The 14,988-nt window shown below is 44.4% G+C and overlaps 1 protein-coding gene across 2 annotated transcripts in view; it reads left to right on the forward strand.

Moving 5' to 3' along the window:
* Positions 1-13,242: 13,242 nt before the first annotated feature.
* Positions 13,243-14,988, forward strand: part of KAT2B (lysine acetyltransferase 2B) — a 114,136-nt gene continuing 112,390 nt past the window's right edge. For both annotated transcript variants that reach the window (XM_009445018.5, XM_016940564.4), the window contains exon 1: positions 13,243-13,624. In XM_009445018.5, the coding sequence (XP_009443293.2) occupies positions 13,322-13,624 (303 nt within the window). In that variant the 5' untranslated portion in view covers positions 13,243-13,321. The remainder of the gene's footprint in view (positions 13,625-14,988) is intronic.

Consider the following 14,988-nt stretch of genomic DNA (forward strand, 5'->3'; position numbering starts at 1 on the left):
GCCAATTCATAGATTTGTAGTAAATATGCCTGCTATATAGTAAAAGTTTCATAAATATTTATTAAATAAATTAATGAACAAATAGAGTAATCATTTGAGCTCTTAAATATTTAGTTTTTAATAGAGAGAGTAAGAAAGATTCCCATATTTTTCCCTCATCCTCAGTTCTTAGCAGTGAGGTCTTAGTCTGAAGATATGTGCCTCAGAAGCTGGCCAATAGAAGAGGTAAGAGAAACCAGAGTGGACTCTGCTGAGAATTTGGTCACCAAGCAGTCATCTCCCTTAGAACTGTGTTCTCCAACATGGTAGCTATTAGCCCCATAATAGTTGGCTATTTAAATTCAAACTATTTAGAATTTTAGCTTATCAGTCTTATCAACCACATTTTGCACGCTCACACATGGCCAGTAGCTACCATATTGAACAATGCAAATAGAGAACATTACCTTTATCACAGGAAAATGTATTGAAGAGTGCTGCTCTGGAATAGAAAATACCCTCTTCTGCACAGAGCATAGGATTCTCAGCAGGGTGACAGAAGAGAGCCCATTTTCCCCTCTGCTTTCAAATCAGGAGATGGGGGAGAGACCCTGCATCTATTACTACATTTGTTTCTATCACATAGAATTGTAGGTGCTGCAGCTGAAGGTGCTTTATTGCAAATAAAACCACTAAATGCTTCCAAATACAGGGTTGTTGTGAAGATTAAATTAGTTACAACCCATGTTCAGGCCCTTAGTTGGCTCTCAATAAATGTTAGCCATTTTGCAATACTCATCATGTGAATGAAAAAAAAAAAATTTAAATTTAAAAAGTTGGGCACGCCTGTAATCTCAGCACTTTGGAAGGCTAAGGTGGGAGGACTGCTTGAGCCCAGAAGTTTAAGATCAGCCTGGGCAACATAGTGAGACCCCTGTCTATACAAAATTTTTTTAAAAAAATTAGCTGGGGCTGGGTGCAGTGGCTCATACCTGTAATCCCAAAACTTTGGGAGACCAAGGTGGGTGGATCATTTGAGGTCAGGAGTTCGAGGCCAGCCTGGCCTACATGGTGAAACCCTGTCTCTACTGAAAGTACCAAAAAAGTTAGCCGGGCATAGTGGAGCACCTGTAATCCCAGCTACACGAGGGCGGAGGCAGGAGAATCGATTGAACCCAGGAGGTGGAGGTAGCAGTGAGCTGAGATCACACCACTGCACTCCAGCCTGGGCAACACAGTGAGACTGTGTCTCAAAAAAAAAAAAAAAAAAGAAAAAAAATTAGCGGGGCATGGTGGTGCATGCCTGTAGTCTAAGCTACTCGGGCAGCTTAAGTGGGAGGATCACTTGAGCCGGGGAAGTTGGGGCTGCAGTGAGCTGTAATTGTGCCACTGCATTCCAGCCTGAGTGACAAAGCAAAGCTTCGTCTCAAAAAATTAATTAATTAAATAAATAAAAAGTAAATAGATGGTAGCCACAATTGTTATTGGCTGAAAACCAAAGTGTTAAGTGCAGAATAGACTCTGGTGAAAATAATCTAACTTCTCTGAGCCTCAGGTTCCTCATCTGTAAAATGAGAACAGCTCTTTCTATCCTGGTAGGATTACATAGCGTGTTTTGCAAAAAAGGGGTTATCACAGTACCTAACATGCAGTAGGTTCTCCAAAACCGTTAGCTCTTCTTTTTTTTTTTTTTTTGAGACAGAGTCTCGCTCTGTTGCCTAGGCTGTGGTACAGTGGTGCAATCTCGGCTCACTGCAATGTCCGCCTCCCGGGTTCAAGCAATTCTCCCGCCTCAGCCTCCTGAGTAGCTGGGATTACAGATGCCCACCAACATGCCCAGCTAATTTGTGTATTTTTAGTAGAGACGGAGTTTCACCATGTTGGCCAGGCCAGTCTCGAACTCCTGACCTCAGGTGATCCACCCACCTCAGCCTCTCAAAGTGCTGAGATTACAGATGTGAGCCACCGCGCCTGGCCAACTCTTGTTGTTTTATTATTGGTGGACGCTATATCAAATTTGACTTTCTCATGAATCACCTCAGAAATTGGATTCCAGCTGTTAAAACATTCCAGGTGTGTGTTTTAAGATGTACGGATGTGGCTAGTAGTGCTAACTTCCTGAAGCTTTCATTTGGTTTTGCTGAGGGCTGGCAACCCAACCTGTAAGTCAAATTGTTGGCATGAGTTAAATTTCCTTTGGTCCCACCCATATTTCTCAGTGCCCATTACTTCTCACTGGGCCAAGAAGTGCCTGGCAAATGCTATATGTCAGAATTCTGCTAAAAAGTGTTGTTCATTTTAAACAACTGAACTTCTAATTTTTCCATTTGACCTTAACTAGGTTTCTCTAATGTCTCCTGTCAAATCTTCTGGCTCTGTTATCTTCCAAATTTTAGATTTGTTTCCGTAAAGCAACCAAATTCCAAACAGGATATGTATGTTTGTATTTGGAGGGTGGAGAGTGGGAAAAGAAGGAGGAAGGGAAATGATGTTTAATCTGATGTCAGGTTAAAACTAACAGAGAGTAAGCAGGGGTGGCAGAAGGCGACTCCTAATACTTACTGAAAATGCACCGTTTGCCAAATGCTGTTTTAAGCACTTATTTTTTTCTTATCAACCTTCTTTTCCTCCTTTTTTGTTTAATTTTTAATTCAAATTAATATATGTACATGGCTAAAATGTTATTACATGTGCATGGTTTAAAATGTAATTGTAGTTAAACTGTTCAATTTTTTTTTTTTTTTTTTTTTTTTTTTTTTGAGACAGAGTCTTACTCTGTCGCCCAGGCTGAGTTCAGTGGCATGATCTTGGCTCACTGCAACCTCCACCTCCCAGGTTCAAGCAATTCTCCTGCCTCAGCCTCCCAAGTGGTTGGGATTACAGGCACAGGCCATCAAGCCCAGCTAATTTTTGTATTTTTATTAGAGACAGAGTTTCACCATGTTGGTCAGGCTGGTCTCGAACTCCTGACCTCAAGTAATACTCCCGCCTCGGCCTCCCAAAGCGCTGGGATTACAGGCATGAGCCCCCATGCCCAGCCAAACTGTTCAAATTTTAAATGTATTTTTATCCAGAAAATATGAATGACAGTAAATGTAAAAAAATCTAAAAATTATTTTTCACATAAAGTTCTCTTTCTTTTAAAATATTCAAAATGATCTATCAAAACTCAATGGCAAATGAAGTGGTTAGTCACTCTCAGGTTTTTAGTCAAAGATCTTTAAATAAAGCTGAACATATTATTAGCTTTTTACAAATTTGAATGAAGGTTTTTTTTGTTTTGTTTTTGAGAAGGAGTTCCGTTCTTGTTGCCCAGGCTGGAGTGCAGTGGGACGATTTCGGCTCACCGCAACCTCTGCCTCCCGGGTTCAAGCGATTCTCCTGCCTCAGCCTCCCAAGTAGCTGGGATTACAGGCATGCGCCACCACACCCGGCTAATTTTTTTTGTATTTTTAGTAGAGACGAGGTTTCTCCATGTTAGTCAGGCTGGTCTCAAACTCCCGACCTCAGGTCATTCGTCCGCCTCAGCCTCCCAAAGTGCTGGGATTACAGGCATGAACCACCCTGCCCCACCATGAAGGCTGTTTTCTAAGAATGTTTAGTCTTTGCATTCAATGTTCACGTATTTGCCAAAGAATCCATGTCATGCTTCCCATATGTAATATTTAGATCTCTATATATACAAATGTGAGGGTAAAATGAATTTATACTACGAAATGTTTCTCAGCCACTCTGTGCAATGTTAGTGAACACTGCGCTAATTCATGAGGATCTTCAGAACCATGAATTGGAATACAAAGAGAAGCAAAAAAATCGGCTGCTTGGCACTCTGGGAAACAATACTTTGTTATCCAAGAATCTTTTGCATTCATGCTAAGAAGGAGGATTTGACAAGTTAATTAATTTGTCTTTTCTCTTACCTAAGTACTCCTGCCACTCAAATTCTTTCTGCACTCCAAAGCCATGCCTCTTTCACCAAAAAACTTCTCAGCATTCCAATGCGGGTGCCTTTTGTTTTGAGGATCTAGGGCAAGGGAATATGCTGGAAGTGCGTCTGCCCGGGGCTTGAAGATTGTTAGGCAGAAGGGTGAATGTCTAGGTTTACGAGGTCGCCCTGTCTAGAACTCATACCAACTGACACTAACACCACCACCCCCATCTCACAACTCACACACCTTTTTTTTTGAGACGGAGTCTCGCTCCGTCGCCCCGGCACAATCTCAGCTCACTGCAACCTCCGCCTCTCGGGCTCAAGGGATTCTCCTGCTTCGGCCCCTTGACTAGCTGGATTACAGGGTGCCCGCCACCACGCCGGGCTAATTTTTTTTTGTATTTTTAGTAGAGGCAGGGTTTTGCCATGTTGGTCAGGCTGGTCTGGAACTCTTGAACTCCAGTGATCCACCCGCCTAGGCCTCCTAAATTGCTGGGATTATAGGCATGAGCCTCCACACCCGGCTTCACACATCTTTTTTTTTAGTGTTTATGACATGAGGAGCTCTCTAGACTATGCGACCCGGCATAGGATTCCTCTTGCCTGAGTTTAAGAGTGATCCCGCTTTAAAAAAAGAGTTAAGGCTGGGAGCGGTGGGTGGCTCAGACCTGTAATCCCAGCACTTTGGGAGGCCGAGACGGGCAGATCATTTGAAATCAGGAGTTTGAGACCAGCTTGGCCAACATGATGAACTCTTGTCTCTACCAAAAATACAAAAAAATTAGGCAGGCATGGTGGCACACACCTGTAATCCCAGCTACTCAAGGGGCTGAGGCAGGAGAATCGCTTGAACCCTGAAGGTGGAGTTTGCAGTGAGCTGAGATCCTGCCGCTGCACTCCAGCCTGGGCAACAGAGTGAGACTGTGTCTCAAACAAACAAACAAACAAAAAAAATAGAGTTAAAAGACTGGGCGCGGTGGCTCATGCCTGTAATCCCAGCACTTTGCGAGGCCGAGGAGTGTGGATCACTTGAGGTCAGGAGTTCGAGACCAGCCTGGCCATCATGGTGAACTCTCGTCTCTCCTAAAAATACAAACATTAGCCGGGCATGATGGCAGGCGCCTGTAGTCCCAGCTACTCGGGAGGCTGAGGCAGGAGAATTGCTTAAACCCAGGAGGCAGAGGTTGCAGTGAGCCAAAATAGTGCCACAGCACTCCAGCTTGGGTGACTGAGTGAGACACTGTCTTAAAAGAAAAAAAAATAAGAGTTAAAGAACAATCATTAAAGGGATACAAATAATATTCTTTAAAAGCACTACAGTGAACTTACAGTAAAAACTGAGCTATACTGGCTGGGAGCCATGGCTCATGCCTATAATCCCAGCACTTTGGGAGGCCCAGGCGGGTGGATTACCTCAGGTCAGGAGTTCAAGACCAGCCTGGCCAAGATGGCGAAACCCTGTCTCTACTAAAAATACAAAAATTACCCAGGCGTGGTGGTAGGCACCTATAATCCCAGCTACTTGGGAGGCTGAGGCTGGAGAACCACTTGAACCCGGGAAGCAGAGGTTGCAGTGAGCCAAGAACACTCACTGCACTCTAGTCTGGGTGACAGAGCAGAACTCTGTCTCAAAAAAAGAAAAAAAAAGAAAGAAAAAAATTGAGCTATGGGATCAGAGTCGTGCTATAAGGCACTCCCTTTACTCCAAATATTTAACACTGATAGATAAAAAATAAAATATAAAGAGAAAATTAATAAGATATGGTGACTGTTGCCTCATGCTATCTTCAGTAATTAGATGAGAAGCAACAGGGCCCTAAATATAAAAGATGCGAGCAATAAAACTCAAATAACACATAAGAGAATATCTCCACAACCATGGCTTAAGAACAGTGTTTTTAAACCAGACACAAAAGCACTACTATGAAATGGTAATTGTATTGATAAATCAGGCTTTAATAAAAGTAAGGGCTTCTGTTAATTAAAGGACACTATTTACAGAGTGAAAAAGCAGCCAGGTACGGTAGCTTGTGCCTATAGTGTCACAAAAAGACAGACAACCAATTTTAAATTGGGGAAAAGATCTGAACAGGCATTTGGTTCACAAAAGAGGTATTCAAAATGCCAATAAGCAAATGAAGTTTTAAAAAGCATTCAACATTATAATGTATTAGCCACAAATAGATATCACCAAAATGGCAAAAACTAAAGAGACTGGTAATGCCAAAATTTGATTTGAGGATTTGCCCAGTCTTACTTTCTTTCTTCCTTTCTCTCTCTGTCTCTTTTTCTTTTTTTTTTTTTTTTTTTTTTTTTGAGACAGAGTCTTGCTCTGTCACCCAGGCTGGAGTGCAGTGGTGCAATCTCAGCTCACTGCAACCTCCGCCTCCAGGGTTGAAGCAATTCTCCTGCCTCAGCCTCCTGAGTAGCTAAGATTACAGGCGCCTGCCACCGCGCCTGGCTAATTTTTGTATTTTTAGTAGAGACGGGGTTTCAGCATGTTGGTCGGGCTGGTCTTGAACTCCTGACCTCAAGTGATCTGCCTGCCTCGGCCTCCCAAAGTGCTGGGATTACAGGAGCGAGCCACTGTGCCTGGCCACTTTCTTTTTGTTTTTGAGACAGTCTCCTTCTGTCACCCAGGCTGGAGTGCAGTGGTGCAATCTTGGTTCATTGCAACCTCTGCCTCCTGGGCTCAAGTGACTACCTGAGTAGCCGGGATTACAGGTGCAAGTGTATCCATATATAAAAATTCACTGAGCTGAACAATTAAAATTAGTGTACTTAACTAAAGCATATTGTCTTTTATTTTATTTATTTGCTTATTTTAGAAATAAGGTTTCACTCTATCCTCCCACGCTGGAGGATAGCTCACTGCAACCTGGAACTTTTGGGTTCAAGCCATCTTCCTGCCTAACCCCCCAAGTAGCTGGGACTACAGGTATGTGCCCCCATTCTCAGGTAGCTTTTTTATTTTTTGTAGAGACCAGGTCTTGCTATATTGCCCAGGCTCATATTATCTTAAAAAAAAAAAAAACTTGCTGAAAAAATAGAATAAATATTCTAGAACAGAAAGACAAAAACAGCTGAAGATACATATATATTGGGCTTTGTCTCCTTTTGTTTCTTTCGTTTTTCTTTCAGTGTGAAAAAATGCATAAAAGCTTATTTTAAAAAATTGATGTCAAATGCTATTTGGAGTAGAAGATGTCATTTTTCTTTACAAGCTAATAAAAATATTAAACTCAACCTAGCCAAATATAATGCACATTTGTTGGCAGGTGTTTCAACTACTACAGATTAAGGCCTTCCCTGAGTAGAAGACTAGCTAAGTAGTGGTTTAGATCCTTCCGGAAAGAACTGCTGAAGGATGTGTTTAGCAAGAAAAAAAGCCAATGTAGAGTGAAGGAGTATATTGAGCATGGGAATCATTAAAATACATTGGAAATGTTAATGATCTATTGATTGCATGTTATGGGCTGAATTGTGTCCCTCCAAAATTCATATATTGAAATTCTAATCCCTAGTACTTCAGAATGTGACTGTATTTTGAGATTGTCTTTAAAGAGGTAGTTAAGGTTAAATGAGGTCATTAGGGTGGGCCCTAATCCCATATGACTAGCATCCCTAGAAGAAGAGATGAGAACACAGAAACACACAGAGAGAAGATCACATGAAAACACTGGAGAAAAACCACCATCCACAAGCCAAGGAGAGAGGCCTCAGAAGAAACCAATCTTGCTGTCACCTTGATCTTGGGTTTTTAGCCTCCAGAATTCTGAAGAAATAAATTTCTGTGTTTAAGCCACCCAATCTGTGGTACTTTCTTATGGAAGCCCTAGCAAACTTATATACTGTGGTAAAATCAGAAGTCGGTTTGTGTCATAAAAATGTAGATAAAAAATTATAGACAATAACAAGAAAGATGGGAGCATTTGGTGAGTACTTCTATACTAACATCTTGCTTGATTTTTAACTATGTAGGATAAACACATGTCCTTTCCTAGAAATGAGACCCTGGCAGAGTTGAGTAGTTGTGAGAGACTGCGTCCCACAAAGCCTCAAATATCTTCATCTATCCTTTAACAGTGAAAGTTCACTTGATCCTTCTCCATGGGTTTATTTTGCAAACATCAAAAAACATGACCAAAGATACACTTCCGTACATATTTACTTCTGGGGTGGGCAGGGAATTGGGAAATGAGATAAAGAGAGATATAAAAGAGCAGTCTTTAATTACATATTTATTATATATGTTTATGGAAAATGAAAACATTAAAAATCTGGTTGGTGAATATACAAATATATTACTCTATTTTTCAATATGTTTGAAATATTTTATAACAATATAAAACTATTGTGGTTTTGAAGGGATATAATGTTACTATACTGAACAATCGTCATTTTTCTTTGCCAAAGCATTTGCTGATGTATAGCACCTATTTTATACAGTGGAACACACTACTCTGTGCTTTGATTTTAGGCTTAAAAGGTCAGTGGCAGTGTGCTCAGCCAATCAGGAATTAGGATTAAGGAATTGAAGCCTTTTATACTAAAGGCTTCCCTTACAAGGGGACCCTAAATTAGAAAACCTGTTTTGAGAAAGATTTTTTCCCTAATTTGTGAAACTATATATATGAATGTTTTTATATATTTAGGGAATTAGAATCCCTCAGGTTTATTTTAAACAATTATCTGGCACTAACAGGAATACAATTTATGATGTTCATATCATTCCAGAAAATCTAGGTCACACCAAAGTCGGTTCTTTGGAAATTTGATTTCCTTATATAATTTTCAAGGTGCTTGAAACAATAAATTCTCATGTGCTGCTTTGGAAAAGTAGAAAGTCATTTAGCCTGAATTCAGAAGAAAGCCAACTTCATTTCTTTTACTTACATTGTACTTTCATTGTAAATGGTAAGTAAACTGGTGAAATAAGTATGTGTTAACATTTAAAACAGAAAGCAATATAAAAAAACCCCTCTGTCTTTACAAGGGCAAGGCTTAGCCAAATATACTTAGGTCTATTCATATTAATAATAGAAGATTGTTACTAAGGATAACTAAGAATTAAAATAAATAAGGTTGGGTAGTGCAGTGGCTCATGGCTGTAATCCCAACACTTTGGGAGGCCCAGGCAGGAAGACTGCTGAGGCTAGGAGTGAGAGACCAGTCTGGGCAACATATTGAGACCTTGTTTCTAATAAAAATTGGAAAAAAAAAAAAAAAGTAGCCGAGTGTGGTGGCACATGTCTGTAGTCCCAGCTACTTGGGAGGCTCAGGTAGGAGGATTACTTGAGCCCAGGAGGTCGAGGCTGCAGTGTGCCTTGATCATAACACAGCACTCCAGCTTGGGTGACAGAGCTAGACCCTGCCTCAAAAAGAAAAAAAAAAGGTTGAATAGAATAGCACTAATGGCGCTGGGCATGGTGGCTCACGCCTGTAATCTCAACACTTTAGGAGGCCAAGGCGGGTGAATCACGAGGTCAGGAGTTCGAGACCAGCCTGGCCAACACGGTGAAACCCTATCTCTACCAAAAATATAAAAAATCAGCTGGGCGTGATGGTGGGCGCCTGTAATTCCAGCTACTCGGGAGGCTGAGGCAGGAGAATCGCTTGAACCCAGGAGATGGAGGTTGCAGTGAGCCGAGATAGCGCCACTGCACTCCAGCCCAGGCTACAAAGTGAGACTCTGTCTCAAAAAAAAAAAAAAAAAAAAAAAAAAGAAAGCACTAATGGTATTTGGGGCATGGTTAAGATTCACAATGGAAATGATGATTTAATTCATAAATGCTTGAAAACTAGGGAAGGGGATTTTATGTTTCCCCATCCTAGGATTCATTTATTATTTTCAAAACTTTTTTCCTAGGAGGATTTATTTTATTTAATTTAAAATAAATGTTCAGTAATTATAGCCACTTCCCTCAGAGGAAGGTTGGCCCAAGGAGCCCCACTTAGGCATTGACCTCATGTCTCTTTATTTTACACTGATATCCAACTGCTGTTTCTAAAAGCAGGTGTCTGGGAAGAATGTCAGTCATGGTCCATGCACTGGGCCAAACCTGCACTTTGACCACTTGATCTGTACCCTTACAGTCTGTGCCTTTACTGGGGACAATTTCAATCCATCTGTGGGATTCAGGGTTACTGGTACATTACAGAAGCTGTATAGCCTTGGTAGGAAGGAATATGGCAAGAAACTCTGCTAGATGATATAACAATAGATGGCCACAAAACTTGCCTTTTTAAGGAAGGCATCTCTGAGCAAGGAATACCAGATGAATAGGGTTAGCCATGCTGTTTGGTGGAGGGTATCCACATAGTACAGCAAATGCAAAGGCCCTGAGGTAGGAAAGCATTTCCTGAGTTTGGCTGAAGTATACTGCAGCACCAGGGAGAATGGGAAGGGGTGGACCTTATCAACTTCTTGTTATATAATCTCGTGTTCTGAAGTTGAAATTTTATTTTATTGCTATGTACCTTTTTAAATCTTTCCCTTACTTTTGAATTTCCCATGCATTTATTGAACATATACAAAATTGTGCTTATATGTCAATGTGAGTTTGTTTTTAACATAAATGGTATTACGCTGCACTGAGATTTATTCAACAGTGTTTCTTAGAGATCTATGTTATTATATTTTTATAAAGGTCATTGTGTAAAACAGGTATAAAATATTCTATTGTGTGAATATACCACAAGTAACCTCCAGTGGTCAGCCTGCCTCTACCATGCCCACTCTCCAAGCTTTTATTTTCTGAATGTAGCTTCTTTACCTCAGTAAGTGGTAAATACTTTGTAAATGAAAACATTGCCTTTTATTTTCTTGGTAGTCATTTCTTAAAAGTACTGTGTGCACAGAAAGAGCATACTGAATGCTTACAACAACCTAATTATGGAAAAGCAATAAGCCTCCTGAATCCTTTGCCCTTGAAATTTCCTTGCCTGGTGCTCATAACACACTTTGAATAGGTCTTGAAACCACGGGCCTTCAGCCTAAGGCAGTATGTCATCTGGGTACTCTGAGCAGGGAAATAATGAAAAATAATGTTCAGTTAATGGCACAAGCCATTCGCCACTCAGACAGTGATGGTTTTCAGAGTGGATTGAAAGGAGATTGGCTAATTCTGCTTCAAAACATCCTGGAAATTGTCTGCCTCCTGAATTCTGAGGGACGCTTGGGAGGAGGAGTTGATAGGTGACTTAATGTTAAATCTGGGTTCCCTCCCCCAATATGTCACTGTGAAAATTTTCAAACATGCAGAAAAGTTGAAAGAATTGCGCACTGTGCCCATTACCTAGACTCTACTATTATATGGACCCCTATTTGCTTTATCATATCTCTGTTCATCCACCCTTTACCCATGCATGGAGGCATCCATACATCTTATTTTTGATGTATCTCAAAGTACAAAGAGCACCATTAGAGTTCAATGCTGGTGATTTTTCTTTTTTTAAAAATTTTTGAGACAACATTTATATCCAGTGAAATGTACAGATCTCAAGTGGATCATTCCATCAGTTTGACAAATGCCTGCAAGGTGGAACCCAAGCTCTTATTAGTATCTGTTAAATCCATGTTAGAGGTTGATCAGAGAAGCACAGCCTTTAAGACTCTCACCCTGCTTTGCGGAGAATGGCAAAAATCTGCGAAACATCTCAGCAGAGCCAGGAGAGAGTAACACTGGTAACGTGAAGCACGTCAAGCTAAGAAAGGAAGCACTGAAATTTATTGTCCTGAATGGAACCTGATAAGAATCTGCCATTTCATCCCCTCAAGACTGGACTCAAGTTGGGAGAGAATATTGCCTTTTGCCCTGTCTAAACTAATATCACTGTTTAGATCTACAAACTCCCCCACCTCCCAATGTTTATATATTAACCTGCATTACAAGTCAAAATAACACAGAGAATCTGGAAAAAGAAGAAGGGGAATGTTTCCAACGAAAAGCACACCCCTTAAGGCGTCTGGCCTGAGAGCTATACAGCATGCATAAAATCTGATAATAAGCACATTATGACCCACATTGCATATAACAAAAAGTAGGGCACTTCTGAAGGGTCCTGAGAAACAGCCCTGGGCTTTTAAAACCTGCGTTAGGAAGGCGATCAACGGTACACCACTTTCAAACGCAGCACTGACTTGTATGCTTCACAGTCATCAACAGTGAAAACAACAGTTTTCAACAAGAGTTGGAAACACTGAGTTGAGGGTTTTTTTTTTCTTTTTAAAGTTTGAGGCCAAAATCGATATTTATTCTTTTGAATTATGCTTATATCTTTTTCCTGGTTAATACGCACGCTGGTGGCACAATTTTGAAAACTACGTAACGTTATAGAACCACCACCCAGAAACGAATCCTGTTAACAAACTTTTTGTATTCAAACTTTTTCCACTGCATAGTTTTTGACAATGCTTTTTAGACAATCTTTCTTTTAGCAACCAGCACTTTCAAACAAAAATTAGAGAGAATAGTAAGTTTTTTTCCCCTCCTCCGGCAGATTTGACCCAGAAATTGCTATGGGAAGAAAGTGTTAATTATATTCAAAAATAGTTTGACAGAAAGTATTTAAAAAGAGAAAGGGAGAACATCACGTCTTTATTTTGGTGAATTAGCAACAAAGAAAAGGATTAGCATGGACGGGTACTTTTCAAAAATATATATTTTTTTCCTCTGGCTCCCGCTAGGGTGGAGGAAGTTGTCTCTCTGTCAGAGACAGGGTGGAAGAGAGTGAAAGGACAAATGATTGAGAGGCTGCCCCCTCCCACTGGTGCAGGCGTGCGGGGGTCGGATGGGGGACCGCGGAGGGGGGAGGTGGCCAGCAGGTGCCTGGGCTCCAGGCCCCTACCCCCACCCTCGTCCCCACCCTCACCCACACCCAGGGATTGGCCTCGCCCCCTGGCGGGCGAGCGGTAGGTGTCGAGGCACTGGGGTGGGGGGTGCAAACCCCGCGGGCAGCGGAAAAGAGGCCGTGGGGGGCCTCCCAGCGCTGGCAGACACCGTGAGGCTGGCAGCCCCCGGCACGCACACCTAGTCCTCAGTCCCGAGGAACATGTCCGCAGCCAGGGCACGGAGCAGAGTCCCGGGCAGGAGAACCAAGGGAGGGCGTGTGCTGTGGCGGCGGCGGCAGCGGCAGCGGAGCCGCTAGTCCCCTCCCTCCTGGGGGAGCAGCTGCCGCCGCTGCCGCCGCCGCCACCACCATCAGCGCGCGGGGCCCGGCCAGAGCGAGCCGGGCGAGCGGCGCGCTAGGGGGAGGGCGGGGGCGGGGGCGGGGAGGGGGGTGGGCGAAGGGGGCGGGAGGGCGTGGGGGGAGGGTCTCGCTCTCCCGACTACCAGAGCCCGAGAGGGAGACCCTGGCGGCGGCGGCGGCGCCTGACACTCGGCGCCTCCTGCCGTGCTCCGGGGCGGCATGTCCGAGGCTGGCGGGGCCGGGCCGGGCGGCTGCGGGGCAGGAGCCGGGGCAGGGGCCGGGCCCGGGGCGCTGCCCCCGCAGCCTGCGGCGCTTCCGCCCGCGCCCCCGCAGGGCTCCCCCTGCGCCGCTGCCGCCGGGGGCTCGGGCGCCTGCGGTCCGGCGACGGCAGTGGCTGCAGCGGGCACGGCCGAAGGACCGGGAGGCGGTGGCTCGGCCCGAATCGCCGTGAAGAAAGCGCAACTACGCTCCGCTCCGCGGGCCAAGAAACTGGAGAAACTCGGAGTGTACTCCGCCTGCAAGGTACGCGCTCGCCGCTCTCGGACCGCGGATGGGTGCTAGGGGCCCAGCCCGCGGGACCCCCCTCCCCCTCCCGCTTCCACCTCCGCCTCCTGCCTCCTGCCTCTCGCCTCCCGCCTGGGGCCGCTGCACCGCGGAAGTACTCTTGTCGCCCGCGCCCAATTAGCTTCTTCTTGGATAAGAGTCCTGCTGGGTTTGAAGAAGGGGGATCACTAAGACGGAGAGCCCTTCATTCCTTCCGCTTGAAAGGAGTAGCTTCGGCATCCGAGCTCCTGGGCTACCTTGGGGTTTTGTTGCTCTGTAGGAGCTCGCTGGAGTCACTTTCCCGGGAGTGGAGCGGTGCTCTCCATGTGGCGGGTGACCCAGGGGCAAGGAAAAATCTTTTGGGGGACTGAGTGGTCCCTTCTGCAATCGATCCCTTCCTGTGTCCCACTGGGAGGAACTGGGTGCAAGGAGTGGGGGTGGAGAAGACTCCCGGACTCCTGGCGCTTTGGGAAAGCGAATGGGAGGAAAGCGCGGGGTGGGAAGGTGGGCAGAGTCCGAGGCGAGGGTCTTGTGGCGCCTGGCGCCCTCGGCTGGGGGCGGAGGCACTGCCGCGCGCGGTGACAGCCCTGTCATTATTGTATTATTACTTGTTTAGTTAAAACGCTGTCCCAGCTGCTCGAGGTGTAAACAGGATTTGGCAAAGTGACAGCCCAGCGCGGCGGGCGCTACTGCTCAGTTTGAGGACACCCATTTCTTGCTACCCACTCTCCATGCCAGTTTAGGCACCCTGTCACCCCCAGCTGCAGATCCAGATGTGGAGGCTGTGTTCCCGAGGTGGGAGGATTGCCCGAGGCCGCGGGGCAGGCTGGCCCTGCGCTGTCAGCAGCGGCTTTGTTTTGACAGGGTGACAGCTGAGGGGGGCGGGGACTTGGCCTTGTCAGCTCCTGCGGCCTGTGGCTGAGGCAGGGAAGAGACACACTCACACACACTCACACCTCCCTGTATTCTTCCTGCCTGCTGCAAAGAGGGTCAAGTTCCCAGATTCCAGATTCCCGATTGTCACAACCAAGCTGCAGTGACCACTTCTGAATTTTGACATAACTATAATTTATTCTACTAGAACATCTAGGTTATACTCTTCTTGGTACTTGCAGGAGCTTCTCAGTCACAATGGAATGTCTATGCTTGCTCTTTTTCCACACCATACGCTCAGGTTTATGTTAAGCACCTCTGTATCCTACACTGGTTCAATAAATATTTGTTGAGTGAATGTAGGATCTAGCCCAGTGCTCCTCAAACTTTAATGTGCATGGGAATCTCCTGGGGAAGCTGGTTAAAATGCTGATTATGAATCAGGTGGTCTGAGGTGGAAGCTGAGAGTT

This window comes from Pan troglodytes, chromosome 2 (genome assembly GCF_028858775.2).
Source record: "Pan troglodytes isolate AG18354 chromosome 2, NHGRI_mPanTro3-v2.0_pri, whole genome shotgun sequence".
Taxonomy (NCBI): Eukaryota; Metazoa; Chordata; class Mammalia; order Primates; family Hominidae; genus Pan; species Pan troglodytes.